Source organism: Cricetulus griseus, chromosome 2 (assembly GCF_003668045.3).
Source record: "Cricetulus griseus strain 17A/GY chromosome 2, alternate assembly CriGri-PICRH-1.0, whole genome shotgun sequence".
In the NCBI taxonomy this organism is placed as follows: Eukaryota; Metazoa; Chordata; class Mammalia; order Rodentia; family Cricetidae; genus Cricetulus; species Cricetulus griseus.
Window position 1 is genome coordinate 339,122,930 of NC_048595.1, and position 18,460 is coordinate 339,141,389.

Sequence of the window (18,460 nt, forward strand, 5' to 3'; positions counted from 1 at the left end):
GGGAAGCTAGGGAGCCCTCCCGCGCGCAGGTGGGCGGGCGGGCGCGCGCAGAGGGATGCGGGGCGCCGAGGCGAGTACCGGCGCCGCTGCCGCCGCCCGCCGCCCAGCCCGCCAGGGGGAGCGAGTGCGCTCGGCGGCCGGCTGCGGGGACTGCGGGGCCTGCGCGGGCGGCGGCCGGCGACTGCGCCCCGCCGCGGCGCACCCGCGTCCCCACCCCCTCGGCACCCGCCCGCCCCGGCGCGGCCCTACCCGCCCCCTCCGCCCCCTCCCGCGGCGCCATGCGCAGACTCAGTTCCTGGAGAAAGATGGCGACGGCCGAGAAGCAGAAGCACGACGGGCGGGTGAAGATCGGCCACTACATTCTGGGGGACACGCTGGGTGTCGGCACCTTCGGGAAAGTGAAGGGTGAGGACGCTCGAGCCAGCGCGGACTCCGCGAACGGAGAGCGACCGTGCTTCTTCGCACTCCGCATCCTCCCCCACGCCCGCCTTCCGGGTCTCTGGGCTCCGTATCCCCGGTCCGGGCGGCGCTGGGAGCGGAGCCCGAGGCCACCTCGGGCTGCAGAGCGATGGGGTCCGCTGCGGTGGGGTGGGGGCGGTCGCCATGGCGACGGCGCGGCGCCCGAGGGGCGGGGATGTCTCTGGGTGCAACTTTCCCAGGCGAGGGAGTTGGGCACTGTGCGCGCGGGGGCGCCTGGCGGGATCGAGGGGGTCTGGTCTGGTCTTCTGATCCCTTGTGCACCCTTGGCACAGAGCCAGCCCATCGCGCTTTGGAGGTCCTCGGAGTTGTCGCTGTCTCGCTTTTGGGAGATTGTCGACTTAAGTGGTTCTTCAGTTTCCTGAGTGGAAATGTGTTCTTCTAAAAGTAAGGTGGCTGTGGAGAGATCTTTCAGAAAAAAATAGTAATGGTAATAATAAGAACAGCAATACCAACATAATGCTCTTGTAAGGACTACTGATCTCCATTAGGATATTTGATGGATATGTTTGTGAACTGGCGCAGTAGCAGTGTTTTCTATGCATGGTTTACAGTTGGATGCAGACCCTGTGCTTTAAGTGTTTTCATTTTCGGAAGTTTTGCGATTTTTGAGAGCTATATTTGTTAGGTAGGGCATATGTTACCTCCAAATGGTATTTATTAGTCTATTGGTACAGTTTCCGTTTATTTTCACAATATATTTCTATTTTAGTAATTTAGTGCACATCCTTTGAACTTTTTGTTTGTAGAATCCCCTGTTATATGTGGAAGCAAACGTACATCCTTCTGTTAACAACAATCTTGCTCTTTAGGCCACCAGCTCTGACAAGGAAAGTTCTGATTGCAACCTTTGTGAGGTTGACATTTTCCTCTTTAAAATATTAAAGCTTGCTATTAAATATTTAGAGGAAGGAAGTTTGGAACTGATAAGAAATAATTCATGCATTGGTTTTGGGGAAATAATAGACTATGACCTGCATATGGTAAACTCTTAGTAGATACTTGATTGAAAAAAAAAAAGTTGTTAAAAACTTATACAGCTAGCTAACTGAACTCTATTCTCCCAGTAGGAACAGAAGAACCCTTCCTTCTTTTGCCCTTTCCTCGTCCTAAAACTTGGAAATAACTGTGTAACCTTCAGGGGAGCAAATGCATAAAATCAGCAAGCCCAACAGAGCAGGTGATGTCAGTGTGCTCTTCCAGGTTTCTGCTTTGTTTTGATCTATTTATTGCTATTGATTGATTGAGAATGTTACAGTGCTGCCCAGGCTGGCTTTGAACTTGTCATCCTTTGTGCCTCAGCCTCCTAAGTAGCTGGAATACAGGCAGCCCTTTCAGCGTTGTGTTTACTTTTAGCTAGACATGTGCCTTGTTAGCCATTCTAAGGTGCTTTTTTAGTTTACAAGTGTTGGTAGGAAATGCTCATTATTGTTCTGATGGCAGTGATAAAACAGTCTAGGACTCATAACCCTCCTTCAGGCAGTTCTGCTCAGAAGGTGGTGTCTGCTGTTCCCCTGACACACACAGACCAGAGTGGATCAGGCAGATAGGAAAGGAAACAGGTTGTTTTCCATTTGGGGGTTTGACCTGTGAAGTGGCAGTGACACCATCTTCCCCTGAGTGACTCTGCTTTTCCTTAATCTCCACTTCTCCACCCACACAGTCTTCTCTTGAAATACTATCCTGTCAGTCATAAACCTTCCCAAATATAGAGGGCCTGTATGAGTCAGAGGACCATAGCTCCAAGGTTATAATGAAACTTGTCCTTAAACTTGTTAGATGATGTTGGTCTAATTATTCAAACAGTTCATTTTAAAACTGTTAAACAATTGGGATGCTTTCCTTTTTTCTTTTTTGTAGTAATAGTAATAGAAACCATGATTTTATTTATTTATTTATTTATTTATTTATTTATTGCTGTGATCCTCTCCATAGCAAGGAATGGCCGTATGTCCTTTGGTTTATAGCATGACCATGAGAGGAATGAGACCCATGTTTGGATGTATGTGTGTTGGGAGCATCTTTATTTGTTTATTTTCTGAGTACTTGGATACAGTATATGGTTACATGAGTTCTTGCTCTTGCTGGAGAGACACCTGCAAAGAATGAGTATTGTCAGAGTAGGAGAGAAAATGGGAGGCAGGAGTGGGTATAATTAATGGCTGTAGTGGTCATATTGGTAATTAACCCAGTCTTAGTTTGATGAGAAGTCTTAGAGATAATAGCATTAGCCATATATTGTAATTTTCAAGTACTATATATGTTGATAAATTTAACATTAAGAGAATTTAACAGAAAATATGATACTGGGGCCTGAAGAAATGGCTCAGTGGTTAAAAGCACTGACTGGCCGGGCGTTGGTGGTTCGAGACCAGCCTGGTCTACAAGAGCCAGTTCCAGGACAGCCTCCAAAGCCTCAGAGAAACCCTGTCTCAAAAAAAAAAAAAAAAAAAGCACTGAGAGGGACCCTGTTGTAATTCCCAGCCCCCACATGGCAGCTCACAATGGTGTAATTCCAGTTCCAGGAGATTTGGCACTAATGACAAAATGCCAATGCACATTAAATAAAATTAAAAAAAGAAATGTGATACTGATAGATGGTTAAATCCCCAGTATGATATCCAGTGCCTCTGGGGGCACTTAAGGTTTTTTTTTTGTTTGTTTGTTTTATGAGATAGAGTCAAGCCCAGTTTGGCCTCAAACTCACAATGGGTTTGAGGAGGACATTGCACTTTGGTCCTCCTGCACTCACCTCCCCAGTGCTTGGATTGCAGGCATGTATGTCACTGTGCCTGGTTTTATATAGTGTTAAGGACTGAGCCCCTTGCATGCTAGCTAGCCAACTGCTCTATCAGCTGAGCCACATCCTAGGCCTAGAAATTGAATATTGTGGCTAAATTGATAGTGATTATCTTGTTATGAAATAAATACTAATGAAAATAATTGGGTTACTTTTGGACATTTAGAGGGGAAAGGTTAGCAGAAAATTAGGTTTTGGGATTGGGCTTGAAATATGTTCAAGGTAGCTTTTTTCCCCCTCTGTTCTTCAAGGTGTCAGTCTTTATTCCTTTGCATGTCATCTCCCACCTCCCATAGAACTGTTAGAAAAAAATCGATGAACAGAGTCATGTAACTATAATAGCATGTAAAAATAGCTGTTGTTGGGAGTTTTTATGGACTGGATGTATCTTCAGCAAGTAAGTTACTTCTGCATATGATCTGTTAGGTTGGTGAGCATTTCTCCATTAAACCATTATTTCAGGTAAATAGACACTCTTCTCTTTGAATGAATCAGGAAATACTCGTTAAAAATAAAACCTACACCAGTCGGTGGTGGTGGTGCATACCTTTAATACCAGCTCTGAGGAGGTACAGGCAGGTGGATCTCTTGTGAGTTCAAGACCAGTCTTTTCTATAAGAGCTAGTTCCAGGACAGGCTCCAAAGCTACACAGAGAAACCCTGTCTGGAAAAACTAAAATAAATAAATAAAATCTACATACAGTATTACATATATGCATACATATTGTATACATATATATGTACATAAACACCATATATATGTGGCATGAATGAATCTTTAGAAAATAAGGTTAGGCACCAAAGGCAAGTTGTAGAGACAGGCATGGTGGGACATGGTTGTAATCTCAACACTTGGGAGGCCAAGGCAGGAAGGTTATCTTGACAAGATATCGAGTTTGAGTTCTACTGGGGCTACATGAGACCCTGTTTCTAAAAACAAAAACACAAGTTCATGTTGTAAAAGAATATATATAGTCTGATATTTATATAGATTTAAGAAAACACACAAACACCTGTCTAGTGCCAGTACAAATCAGTACTATCTGTAGTGGCCGATAGTATATATTAAAGTTAGCCTAGCAATAGAACTTGTAGGAATTTATTCTGTATGTGTGTATGTGCTTGGAGCATTGTGTTATTTGTTACAGTTGTAATATAGAAGTTTAGAATTAGCTGGGTGTGGTAACAGACACCTGTAAATCCAGTATTTGAGAGAAAAGCAGGAGGATTAAGAGTTGAAGGCTAAGCCAGGCATTGGTGGTGCACACCTTTAGTCCCAGCACTTGGGAGGCAGAGGCAGGCGGATCTCTGTGAGTTCGAGGCCAGCCTGGTCTCCAGAGCGAGTGCCAGGATAGGCTCCAAAGCTACACAGAGAAACCCTGTTTTGAAAAACCAAAAAAAAAAAAACCAAAAAAAAAAAAAAGAGTTGAAGGCTAGCCTCTGCTACATTACAAATTAAAGATCAGCCTGGGCTGCAAGAGATATTGTCTCAAAATACTGAGCAACAAGTACAACAAAAGTTTAGAACTAACTTTTTATGCAGACAGGCATACACACACACACACACACACACACACACACAGCCATAATAAATGAAAACAGTCAAATTTTTTTCAGAGCCATACTAAATACTCAAGCACTGGCCACTTAAGCAACACATTACAGACACATTTGTATTCCCAGATGACTCCTCCCAGAGGTTTTCTTCATCTCTCCCCAGAGGTGACCACCACTCTGAATTCGGTGTCCATCTCCCACACACTCCCCTATTTGACTTATGTAGGTATAAATTTATGAAAATGCTGTAACATCTCCTTTTCGTAAATTATATTTCTTTAAAAATGATTGTGGTGTGCACACAAAAGAACAAAGGCTGCCCAGCAGTACAGCATCCGTGGCTACCGAGTCTCTGGAGCGAAGGCCACAGCAGTTTTGTGCATACCTACATGGAGACCGGCTATAAGCAGAGAAGCAGTGATGTGCATAACTGCCTCTACTTTCTATACATAAATGGCAAGTAGCTAGACATTACTTTCTGCTCTTAAAATATACCCAGAAAACTCTTCTCAAAATTACATAAAATTCCTTACTTCTCCCTTAAATGTTTACAAGGTATTTCACTGTATGGAGAAACTAATTTAACTATTCACATATTAGAAAAGTTAGTTCCAGCGAGGTGGTGGTGGTGGTGCATTCCTTTAATCCCAGCTCTGGGGAGGTAGAGGAAGGCGGATCTCTTTGAGTATAAGGGCAGCCTGGTCTACAGAGTGAGTTCCAAGATAACCAGGACTGTTACAGAGAAACCGTGACGAAAAAAATGAAAGAGAGAGAGAAGGGGAAGGGAGGGGAGAGGTGGGGAGGGGAGGGAGGAAAAGGGAGAGTAAGAGGAAGAGGGAGAGGGAGACGCACTCATGTATATATTAGAGGAGAACTTTCTGGAGTTGGTTCTTTCCTTCCATCTTATGGATCCTGGGTCAGGAATTCAGGTTATCAGGCTTCAGTCTGTTGCCTTAACCAGCTGTGCATCTCACATGCTTTGATGCGGGAAAGAAAACTTTTAAACTCCTCCCTTGATAGGATTAAGCTATTTCCTAACACTTTAGTTGAATTTTCTTCTAATTTTAGATGGGATGGTTAGGTGGCTAGAATGCTTTCAGGGGACATTGTATCTCCATGGCATGCAGTAGCCTGTTAAAACCCTTTCTTTAAAAATAGGACCCTGTTTCAAAAACAAATAAACAAAATAATAAAGGGAAAAAAAGGGATCTTGTTACACTTCTGCATTCCGGATCCCATTAGATCATTTGTTGGCAATGTTTTGTAGAGTTCCTGGTAACCAGCAGTAACTTTGTAGTTAATGCATATTTAGTTGAATAACCTGCTAACCTGCTGTTCTGTGAGGTAGACCCTGTGGGTGTGGCTATGTCTGTGTTGCATTTTTCTTAAAAGTAACATTTTAGCACTGTTGAAAGCATGGTAACAGTCTGAAAAATACAGATTAAGTGTTCATAAAGGGCAAGCAGGGCCCCTCAGGGAATATATACTCCTGACAAAGTCCTTTTATTACATTCACTGATTGACTGGAACAGCAATTACTTTGACTCCGCCTAAGTTTACTCAACAGAGAATCTTTAGCCCAGTTTTAAGAAAACAGTTCTAATTCTGACTTTATGCCATTTCCCCCTCCCCCTCTCACTGCAATGGTTGGTAGGGGACGTGTGTGTGTTTTTTTTTCCCTTGCTCCTTCTCATTGCATGGGTAAGAAAGAGTGGATAGATCGAAAGACTTGGGAGTCAGAAGAGCAGTTGGATTTGATCAGAATAGCTGTACCCTGACAAATTACAGGCCAGACAAGTCCCAGTTTCTTCATCCTTAAAATATCAGCTTTGCTGATGTGTTGTGAGGCCTAAGATACTATGTTTTTAAAAGTTGTATGCTGCTGAAATGGCAATGTTGTCATTTCTATTCAAGGCAATCATTTCTGTGTTTCTATGCATTCACACTAGCAATACCATAGCTTTAAATGACTGACTTAACTGAAGAAGAGAGGAAGAATTGGAAAATTGAAGATGTCTGGATCTTTTTGTTTGTTTTTTGAGACAGGATTTCTCTGTGGTGTACCCCTGGCTGTCCTGGAATTCTCTGTAGATAAGGCTAGCCTTGAGCTCTGCACGCCATTCTCCTCTGAGTGCTGGGATTATAGGTATGCACCACCATGCCCAGCTGAGATAAGGCCTGTTCTGAAAGAGAAAATATTTTGATCACCAGGGTTTAGACATTGCTCAAAAACCTCAGAGAAGTTTGTACTTTTATTTTTAATGTGTGTGTGTGTGTGTGTGTGTGTGTGTGTGTGTGTGTGTGTGTGTGTGTTCATGTGCTTCTGTCTGTGTATGTGTGTTAAGGCTCTTTTAATTATTTTTTTTTTTTTTTTTTTTTTTTTTTGCGGGGTCTCTTACCTTAAGTCTAAACTCACTCGTTTGGTTAGTGTAGCTAAGCAGGCTGCTCTGGGGAAACTAAAGGGGGGTGATAAAGTGTAGAAGGACCTGCTCCATACATGACTAACTGATGTGCAGTTAAGATCTAGCAAATGGCAGCCAGGTGGTGGTGGTGGTGGTGGTGGTGGTGGTGGTGGTGGTGGTGCACACCTTTAATCCCAGCACTCAGGAGGCACAGGCAGGAGGATCTCTGTGAGTTGGAGACCAGCCTGATCTACAAGAGATAGTTCCAGGACAGCCTCCAAGGCCACAGAGAAACCCTGTCTTAAAACACCCCCACCCCCCAAAAAAAGATCTAGCAAATGGAAGAATAATCTTCTGCCATCCCATTAGTCTGATTTTGTTGTATTGACCAGTCAGCTGCTACTGATGAACCATGAAGAAGTAAAATGAAAACAAACAGAAGGAAAGGTCTGGTTATTTTTACTAGGGACACAATACTCACATCCAAATCAAGTGCGTTCATTGCAGGGATGGTGAATTAGGAGAGTATCTCAGTTACTATTCTCTTGCCATGCAGAGACACCATGACCAAGGCAGCTTACAAGAGAAAGCATTTGAAAGCATTTGATTGGGTTTTAGAAGATACGTTCTTATCCATCAATGGCGGGAGCATGGTGGTGGCATATAGTCAGGCATGGCGCTGGAGCAGTAGCTGAGAGCTTACATCTGATTCATAAGCAGGAGGTGGGAGGGGGTGGCAGACAGACAGGCAGGCAGGCAGGCAGACAGACAGAAATAGACACAGACACACACTGGACCTGGTGTGGGCTTTTGAAACCTTCAAGCCCACCACCAGTGAAACACCTTCACCTCAAGGCCACATCTCCTAATCCTTCCCAAATAGTCTACCAAAGACTAAACATTCAAATCCCCCATAAAGAGATACCACATTTAACAGGTTTTGTTTTGTTTTGTTTTTTTTTTTGGTTTTTGTTTTTTTTTTTTTTTTTTTTTTTTTTCGAGGTAGGGTTTCTCTGTGGCATTGGAGGCTGCCTCCTGAGTTCTGGGATTAAAGACATTTGCCACACCACCCGGCATTTAACAGGTTTTTAAATAATAATAATAATAATAATAATAATTATTATTATTACTGTAGAAGGAGCCTTTTTTATTTTATTTATTTTATTTTATTTTATTAGTTCTAGTTAGGGAACAAGCTTATTTCAAGTCCCTTCTCCCTCTCCTTCCCCCACCCTCCTCCCCCACCCCCAGCCCACCCCCACCCCATCCACCCACCACTCCCCAGGCAGGGTAGGGCCCTCAACGGGGGCTCTGCAAAGTCCACCAAGTCTTCCTATGCTGGTCCTGGGCCCTTCCCCATGTGTCCAGGGCCAGAGTGTAACCCTTCATGTGGGATGGGCTCTCAAAGTCCCTTCTTGCACCAGGGAAAAATACTAATCCACCACCAGAGGCTCCCTGGAGTGCAGAGGCCTCCTTATTGACATCCATGTTCAGGGGTCTGGATCAGTCTTGTACTGGCCTCCCTGACAGCATCTGGGGTCGATGTGCTCTCCCTTGTTCAGGTCAACTGTTCCTGTGGGTTTCTCCAACCTGGTACAGACCCCTTCGTTCTTCATTCCTCCCTCTCTTCAACTAAATTCCCCATTTCGGCTCAGTGTATATCTGTGGATGTCTGTCTCTGCTTCCTTCAGCCACTGGATGAGGGCTCTAGGATGACATAAAGAGAAGTCATCAATCTCATTTTAGGGGAAGGGCTTTTGGGTTATCCTTTCCACCATTGCCTGGATTGTCAGATCGTGTCATCCTTGTAAGTCTCTGGAGATTTAGAAGGAGCCTTTTAAAAAAATTATTATTACGTATACAACATTCCGCTTCCATGTATATCTGCACACCAGAAGAGGGCACCAGATCTCATAATAGGTGGTTGTGAGCCACCATGTGGTTGCTGGGAACCGAACTCAACTCAGGACCTCTGGAAGAGCAGTCAGTGCTCTTAACCTCTGAGCCATCTCTCCAGCCCCTTGTTTTGGTTTTTTGAGACAGGGTTTCTCTGTAGCTTTTGGAGGTTGTCCTGGAACTCACAGAGATCCTCATGCCTCTGCCTCCTGAGTACTGATAATAAAGGCGTGTACCACCACCACCCGTCTCTCAGAGCCTTGTTAATAAACATAAAGAGTCTATAGAAGGGAGGCTATACATCCTTTCCCAGGTTTGGGAAATCTTTCTGTGAAGGCCAGTCCTCCACATATTATACATAAAATACAATATATTTTACTTAAAGAACATGAGAAAAATCTTTTCTGGTACTTTTAGCTGCATTTCTCGGTTAATAGGAAATAATTAGAGCACTGGCAAGCGGCTGTGGAAGGTGATTCCTGCTTAGCTTCAACGGGAGAAAACCACAGGAGCGTTGACAAAATTGACTAGTCATCGGAAGTCCTTCTGAGTTAAACAGCTCCCGGCAAAGCGTTGTATGATATGAAGGCACATCGTATGTGTTTATGTAAGCTGAACATTTGTGTCGCTGTTTGCCTGAACACTATATTCTGTTTTTGAAACCTTGGGCAAGTATAATCCAGTTTAGAAAGCCCTTTTTCATGGGACTCTTGTTATTAATGCTGTTTTTAAATTTCATTATCATTTTTAAAACTGCGTTTGTGTGTGTGTTTGTATATATGCACATGGCTGCAGTGCCTGTGGAGGCCAGAGGTATCGGATGCACCGATGCACCGAAGCTGGAGTGACAGAGGTTGTGTGCATCTTGATGTGGGTGGTCCTCTGGAAGAGCAGTCTGCTCTGAATTGCTGAGCCATTTCTCTGTCCCCCTTGGCTCTTATAGCTTGGTTTGGCCTTGAACTCCCAAATCTTTCACCTCCAGAATGCTGGCCACTTTCTAGAAAAGCATATCACCTTGCTGGGGCTGCAGTAGCAGTGCTAAAGACCCATGGCTTAAAACGAGAAAAACTATTCTCCTTTAATCTGGAGGTCAGAGGTGTGAAACCTGGGCTCCCTGGGGCTGTGTGCCCTTTGAAGGTCGGAGGAGAATGTGTTCTTTCTCTCTTAGCCTCTGCCAGCTCCTGCTTTTGCTTGGCTTGTGGAAGTTAGTCTCTGTTTCTGCCCTCTGCTTGTGAAAACAAGTCCTTAGATAATTATGCTCACCCTGAATCTAGCATCATACCATTTTGAGACGAATTCCATTTGGGAAGAACTACTTCCCAAGAAGATAGCTTTCTGAGGTTCCAGGTTGAGGCAGATTTCAGCTTTCCGTGCTCGCTGTACTAGCTCATGTTTTATTATTCATGTGTTCGAGTGCATACAGACATGCATGTGGAGGCCAGAGGAGGATGTCAGGTGTTTTCCTCTATATTGTTGTTCCCTGTCTCGTTCAAAGTCCCTCACTGAACCTGAAGCTACTCACCCTTTCGGCTAGGCTAGCTCCACGCTCCAGACGCTGAGGTTATAGGCATGCATTGCCATTCTTGGCTTTTATGTGGGAGCTGAGAATTTAAACCAGGTCCTCTTGCTTTCTTAGAAAAGTCTCATACAGGGGCTACAGAGATGGCTTAGAGGTTAAGCGTGCTGGCTGCTCTTCTAGAGGTCCTGAGTTTAATTCCCAGCAACCACATGGTAACTCACGACCATATATATGAGATTTGGTGCCCTCTTCTGGCACCAAATTGAAAAGAAAGGTCTCTTGCAGCTTAAACTCTATGCTTTTTCTCTTTTCTTTTATTTGATTTAATTAACTTGATTGATTGATTATTTATATTTATTTATTTATTTATTTATTTATTTATTTATTTATTGAGACAAAGCCTTTCTAGCTCTGACTATCCTGGAACTTTGGCCTTGAACTCAGAGATCAAACGTCATTAATCCTAATTCTGGGGTTACAAACCACATGCCACCACCCACAGCTTTTTCTTTTTTTGACTCTTAAATTCTGTGGTAATTTTGAAGGTGGTTTGGGAGACTTTTAACAAAATGTCTTTATGGTAGATCTTAAGATTTTTAAATTAAAAAACTAGAATAAAAAGATTTTGAAGTTGATAGGAGGGAGGTTTTTAATCCACAGGGCTTATGTTGTAAGATAGGAAAAAGAAATGAAAGAGTGAAATTTTAGAATTTTTTTTTTAGTATGGGAAAATTCAGTCTATTTTCAAAACTTCACTACAAACTGAAGATGTTTTTGATTGTTCAGCTTTTAATATGTTTTATTAGAAGGATGAATATATATGCATGTTTTGGAAGATTTATCTGTTTTTAAAGGTTAATTTTATTATCATTATTGTTATTTGAGATAGGTTTTCACTCTGTCAGACCATGAAGCCTTGAACTCACCTACCCCTGCCTCCTTAGTGGTGGGATTAACTGTGGACACCATATACCTGGCTATTTTATTTTTGATTGTGTGTGTGTGTGTGTGTGTGTGTGTGTGTGTGTGTGTGTGTGTGTGTGTGTTTGAGTTTGCACTTGGAGTGCTGGTGCTGGCAGAAGCCAGAAATCTTGGAAAGCTGGAGTTACTGGTAATGGCTGGGAAAACCTGATGTGGGTGCTGGGAATTGAACTCAGATTCTCCGAAAGACCATTGTGAGCTCATAACTACTGAACTTCTCCAGCCCCTGGGTTTGTCTTTTTCTAAGAAATATGTTATTATGAGCTGGCAAGATGGCTGTGCGGCTACAAACCCTTGCTGTGCAAGCTTGGTGGACCTGAGTTCTATTCCTGGAGCCCGGGTAGAGGAGAGAACCAACTCCTGAAGGCCAGTCAGCCTCTGACCGATGCATGTGTGCTATGGCACCAGGGTACCCACACTTAACACACCCATACCACAATACAGTAATAATACATAAAATAATTAAAAATTAATGTTTAAAGAGTGTTATCACATATCCTCTCTTAGAAGAACAAGAAGTTGTTAAACCCAGTCTGAGTTTAGCCTTTGGGCATGTCACTTACTAGCTGTGTACCTGTGCATAAGTCCTTGTGTGCCTCCATGCTCTGTAGAGTGATATGAGTAATACCAGGCTTCCAAAGTTGGTGAGAGTCAAGAGTATGTTTGTTTACAGAGTGGATGTGCCATTGACTAATAAGGTGTATGACTTCATTGTATTGCACAATATAAATCAACTAGATTTATATTCCAGAAAGTGGCATTTATTTAAACAAGTGCCTTACTTGTTTACAGAAAATGGTATTTGTTTAAGAGGACCTTACTTGATTAAATATAATCAAATTGATTAAATATAATCAAATGAGCCTGTTTTACCCCCCACTGGACTGTTCCCATCTGTGGCCATAGAACTGTTTCTGAAAATTTTAGGTAGAAGGAGACATAGTCATAAGTGTGTAGCAGTGACCTGTTGAATATTAACTGGTGAGGAAATAGACTGAACTTTGGCATCCAGAAAGCTCAGGCTTGGGGTGTAGTGGGTTGGGTTGGTGGGATTTAAGCTGAATAGAGGGTGGCTTCAAAGGCTCTTAAAGGCTCTGGTAAGAGTGGGCTATTGAATCCAAGTGAACAGAAAGCACCATCAAAGAGCTAAGATCCCAAATGGCTACTCAAGTATTAAAAAATGAGTAGTTCAGGGCCGATTAAATGGGGAAGGGGTACTGATTTAGGAATAATGGGAACTTGTCTCTAAATCCTAATCGTTCCAGTTGTCTGTGGTCCCTTACTGTGTGCCAGGCAGTGTGAAAGGTACTTTACAGACACTGCGTTATGTGCCATCATGGCCACCCTTGCAGAACAGGAGGTTACATTCACAGTTTCTTAACTTGCCAGCAGCAGATGTCTACTAAGTACCTTCCAACAGGAACAACACCCAGGGCTACGGAGTCAGTGTTTTGTACACACACTGCCTTCTGGGGTGGGAGGGAACCTGAGTATGCAGTCTGCCCCCGGGGAAGGTTGGGTCTGCTTATGCTTGGCTCTCTCCTTTACCTTTTTTTTTTTTTTTTTTTCTTTTTTTATTAAATTATTAATATTTTCACATATACTTTCACCTTTTTTTTAACTGAATTTAAAACAAAGAAAAAAATATAAAAACGGTGGATATAGAATACCTTTCTTCTTATTTTTTCTATAGCTGGCAGATGTGGAAGTCTGTAATTTTGCTCACTCTCCGTATTGGCAGGAACTTTTCTCATAGTCTTCCAAAAGGAGTCTGCTGTATTGGAACAACAATGGATTAAGCTGTTTTCTGAAATTAGTCATTAGGAGATTTGCAGTCTTTTGTTCTTACATAATAAGCTGTAATAAACTGAGAAACATTCATGCATGTTCAGTTTACTTCATAGTTCATCGTGAAACACTATTATTTTTTCTTCTTAAATACAGTGTTGTCTTTAACTCTCAAGACACTTTTTTTTTTTTTTTTTTGGTTTCCCTAAAGTGTTCTGTTGGTTCCTCCAGCGCCCCCATCACCCTGAAAAGGAACTATTATGTTAATTTTTTTGTTAAGCAGAGGGAAAAAGCAATCATAAGACTTTCTGTTGCTTCCTTTCTGTTTAGTTCATTGATGTCTGGGCTGATGTAACACCTTCCACCCCCCACAACCCTTCTCAATTTTTGTTTGAATAGAGTTGGATTTATGTGACATTTTTCTGCTTTTTTTCTTTTGGTATAAGGGGCCCAGCTTCCCTCCTTCCCTCCCTCTCTCCCCGTCCTGTCCTCTCTCTTTTCTCTTGTCCCAGAGCATATGTGGAAGATAGAGGCCAACTTTGTACACATATTGAAGGAATCTTACTCATCCTCCACCATGTATGTGAGACCCAGGGATTGAACTCAGGTCCTCAGGCCTGGAGGGAAACTGTTTACCCACTGAAGTCCCTCTTAAGTGGTTTTGAAAGTTAAGAGCTTGTATCTCCATACTTCTGATTACTTACTGTTTGATGTCATAGTATGACAAAAAGTGTTGTGGTGCGCTTGATTGGATGTTGGCTTCATTCATTTGCCATTTTAAGAGGACTTCTAGTGTGTGCAGGTGAAATACTATTCTCCTTATAACTAAAATTATATGCTCGGTTTCTGTTCCTTGGGTAGCATGTGACCTTTAGTCTTGTTAAACTCTGTGTTTTTAGTGTCGTACCATAAAATGTGTCACATTATTGCTGTGTCTTACTGCCTTCTTAGTGACTTGAATACTTCTGTTGTAGAGTTCTTATTGTGCTCTATGTATCCCTCTATTCTTAAAAAAGTGTGTGTGTGTGCAAGCACACACTAGTGCGTTCATGAGTATTTGTGTATGTAAGTGTGTAAATGTGTATGTGTTTATATGGATATGTGTGTGTGTGTGCAGGGGTGTGTTTGTGTATGTGTTCAAATGTGTGTATTTGTGCATGTGTGTATGGGTGTATGCACCATGTGTTAGTGGAATTCAGAGAACAACTTTGAGAAATTGGTCTTTCCATCTACCATGTTGATCCTAGGAATTGAACTCAGGTCATCAGACTTAGCAATAAGCAATCTTACTTACTGAGCCATGCTAGATTTTTTTTTATGTATTTATTTGTTTTTTATTTTCTTGGTTTTTCGAGACAGGGTTTCTCTGTATAGCTTTGGAGCCTATCCTGGCACTCAGCTCTGAGACCAGGCTGGCCTCGAACTCACAGAGATCCCCCTGCCTCTGCCTTCCAAGTGCTGGGATTAAAGGCGTGCACCACCAATGCCTGACTTTTTTTAATTTTTGAGGTAGGGTCTTTCACATTAACCTCAGTTGGCCTTGAAGTTGTGGCAATCCTCCTGTCTCAGCTTTCTAAGCACTGAAATCATAGGCATGAACTACCATATCTGGCTTTTCTTTAAAATGTCAGTCTTATATTTCACAGACTGACCTTGAAGTAGCTAGCTATTGAAAGATGACCCAGAACTTCTGATCCTCCTGCTTCTACCTTCTGTGGGCTAGAACTTCAAGGCTGTACCATCATGCTCAATTATACGCAGTACTGGGGATTAAACCCAGCGCTATGCAAGGACTTTACTAACCGAGTTACATTTGCAACCCTGCTTTATTAGTTTGAGGCAGGGTCTTTCTGTGTAGCCCAGACTAGCTTCAAATTCTTGGCAGTCCTCTTGTCTTATAGTAGTGTGCTTGTATTATAGTAGTGTGCCACTACTCAGGTTGCTTTCTGTGTATGTGTATATATGTCTTAGTTAGGGTTTCAATTGCTGTGAAGAGACACCATGACTACAGCAACTCTGAAAAAGGAAAACATTTAATGTGGTGGCTTACAGTTTCAGAGCTTTTGTCCATATCATCATGATGGGGCATGGCAGTGTGTAGGCAAACATGGTACTGGAGAAGAAGCAGAGAATTCTACATCTTTGTCCAGGCAACAGGAGGTGAATTGTGTCACTACACATAGGAGACCTCAAAGCCTATCCCCACAGTGACATACTTCCTCCTACAAGGCCATGCCTACTAAAACCAAGCCACATGAGCTTATGGTGAGGAGTTACATTCAAACCACTACAATATACATATGTTTTTAGTTGCAGGTATACATTTGTGTTCAGGGATATGTATGTGTGTGTGCAAACTAAGGGTCAACCTCTAGTCTGTGGTTCCTCTGGCAGTGTCTACCTTGTTTTTTGTTATTTTGTTTTGAGACAGGATCTTACTACATGTGTAGCCCTGTCCAGCCTAGAACTCACTATATAGACCAGGCTGGCCTTGAACTCACAGAGATCCACTTATGTTTGCCTCTGCCTTCTGAGTTACTGGTATTAAAGGTGTGCACCTAGTTTTTGGAGCTAGGGTTTCTCACTGACTTGGAGCTCATAGACTATGCTAGGTTTGTTTATAGGAAATGCTGGGTACAAAATCCCAAATGAATCTGAGAGAATGTTCAGAGCCTTCTACTCTTCATCCTTACCTGATGAAAGAAATTACATGTACAGTTTTGGAAAACCCCAAATGTTTTTTTTTTTTTTAATGTTATGAATGTGTATGTGTGTATATATGTGTGTGTGTAGGGGCATGTGAACCCAAGGTGCTGGTGAGAGAACAGCCTGCAAGAGGTATTTCTGTCCTTCCACTGAGTGGACCCTGGGAGTAAACATAGACTGTCAGATTGGCAACAGATGCCCTTGAGCTCTCTTCTGAGCTCTTCCCCCTGGCCCTTAATTGTTTAGTTGTGTTAGTTGGGTTGATACTCAATTGGGCAGGGCCTAACAGAAGACTGGTTGATTTGTGATGAAGTTAAGGCCCAAATGGATTGTTTTCCAGTACTCTTTCCAAGTGTGAGTCTGCCATTGCCCTGTTTTGTCCTGTTTCCCAGTGGTGGCTCAGTTGGAAAACTAATGGAGAAAGGGTTCCCACTGGGCCAGGGCTTGTAAATTTGGGGGACAGTTGGAACAGATGAGGCTGAGTGTCATTAAACTAGGTCTCAGACAGAAAGTACTTCCCAAATCGGGCTGTAACAGTTGCTGTACTTAGTCACATCTGATTAGGATTCGAGATTGGCAAAAGCCGTGTTAGAAATTAAAATGTTCTTGGTTTTACACTAATTTTAGCATTTTCTTCTTCCCGTATTTTTCCTTTGTATTTCCATTTCCCTGACATATTCATAATCATATTTAAAAAATTTGTCTTTATTTTTTAGCATTATGACTGCATTATGTCTTAGGGTTTTTATTGCTGTGAGGAGACACCATTACCACGTTTAATTGGGGTGGCAGTTCACAGTTGCAGAGGCTCAGTCCATTATCATCATGGCAGAGAGCATGATGGCATGCAGGCAAACATGGTGCTGGAGGAGTAGTTGACTGTCCTACACCTTGCAGGCAGCAGGAAGTCAACTGAGACACTGGGTGGAATCCTGAGCATAGGAAACCTCAGAGCCCACCCTCACGGTGACATATTTCCTCCAACAAAGCCACACTTCCTAATAGTGCCACTCTCTATGAGATTTTGGGGCACATTCAAACTACTACAAATAGTAATTGCAAAACCAACACTGTAGCTTGTTTCTTTTTCTTTTCTCTTCTTGGTGTTTGAGACAGTGTCTTACTATGTAGCTCTGGATGGCCTTGAACTCACTATGTAGACCAGGCTGGCCTTGAACTCAGAGATCCGCCTGCCTCTGCCTCCTGAGTGCTGGGATTAAAGATTTGTGCCGCCACTGCCTGGTTTTAATATTCCATCTTAAATTAGCATCTCTCTTGTCTCTAAATAACTATCTTGGCCCCCTTGTTGCCTTACCCAAATTTGCTGCTGTCTATCATCTGTTCCCTGTAACTTCCTTCTATTTGGGAGTTTTCTTAATTTTCCTACTGCATTGGATTCCTGTTTCAGGGGATGGGGTGGGGGGCGTTGAGGGTTGGGCTCTTTTGGGGACAGAGTCTTATGCCACTTAAACTGGTTTTGAGCTCTCTTTGTAGCCAAAAAATTACTTTAAACTCCTCTCTCCTCATATGCTAGCATTACAGGCAAGCACTATAATGCTTGCTTTGCTTGTTTGCTTTTTGAGACAGTGTCCCATTCTGTACCCCTTGCTGGTCTGAAACTAGCAGCAATGCTCCCAAGACTAGGAAAACAAGCCAGCACACTCTTAGATCTTCTTTTTTGTCTCTCTGTCACTCTCTTTTCCCCCAACACAGGGTTTCTCTGTAACAGTCCTGGCTGTCACGGAATTTGCTTTGTAGACCAGGCTGGCCTCGAACTCTCAGAGATCTTCCTGTCTCTGCCTCCCGGAGGCTGGGATTGAAGGTGTGTGCCACTAACCACCGGGCTCAGATCTCTTAACTAGACACGATGTCATCTTTTTTTGTTTGTTTATTTGTTTCCACTCTGATTTTGATAGGGTCTGTATTCTCCCATAGGTTCATGAGAAAGGGCACACCGTATCTGAATTATTCTGTACCCGTTGATTGGGTGGGCTTAGCATTGGATAAGATAGAATCCCTGTAAAATGATGTATTTATTTTTTGTGCATAGGTGTTTCATCAGCATGTATGATGTGCACCCTGTGTGTGTGTGCGCCTGGTGCTCAAGGAGCCCAGAAGAGGTTATTGGATCCCCTGTAATTGGAGTTATGGGCCACCGTGTAGGTGCTGGGAATCAAACTCAAGCCCTCTAGAAGCCGTCTCTTCAAACTGAACTTGCTTATTTTTAAATTTCATATTTGAGAGTGGGAACTACATGCCATTAAGCCAAAAGTTAAAAAAAAAAAAAAGTACAGGGGCTGTTAATAATAGGAGAAGCATGTCAGTGCCACAGGG

The 18,460-nt window shown here is 42.7% G+C and overlaps 1 protein-coding gene across 2 annotated transcripts in view; it reads left to right on the forward strand.

Annotated features, from left to right (window-relative positions):
* The first annotated feature begins 240 nt into the window (after window positions 1–240).
* The window catches only part of Prkaa1 (protein kinase AMP-activated catalytic subunit alpha 1), a 38,180-nt gene continuing 19,960 nt past the window's right edge, over window positions 241–18,460 (forward strand). The window contains exon 1 of one of the 2 annotated variants that reach the window (XM_027401368.2): window positions 241–405. In XM_027401368.2, coding sequence (XP_027257169.1) covers window positions 279–405 — 127 coding nt within the window. In that variant the 5' untranslated portion in view covers window positions 241–278. Of the gene's footprint in view, window positions 406–1,634; window positions 1,658–18,460 lie in introns of those variants that run through there. The other variant, XM_027401369.2, reaches the window with a different exon arrangement.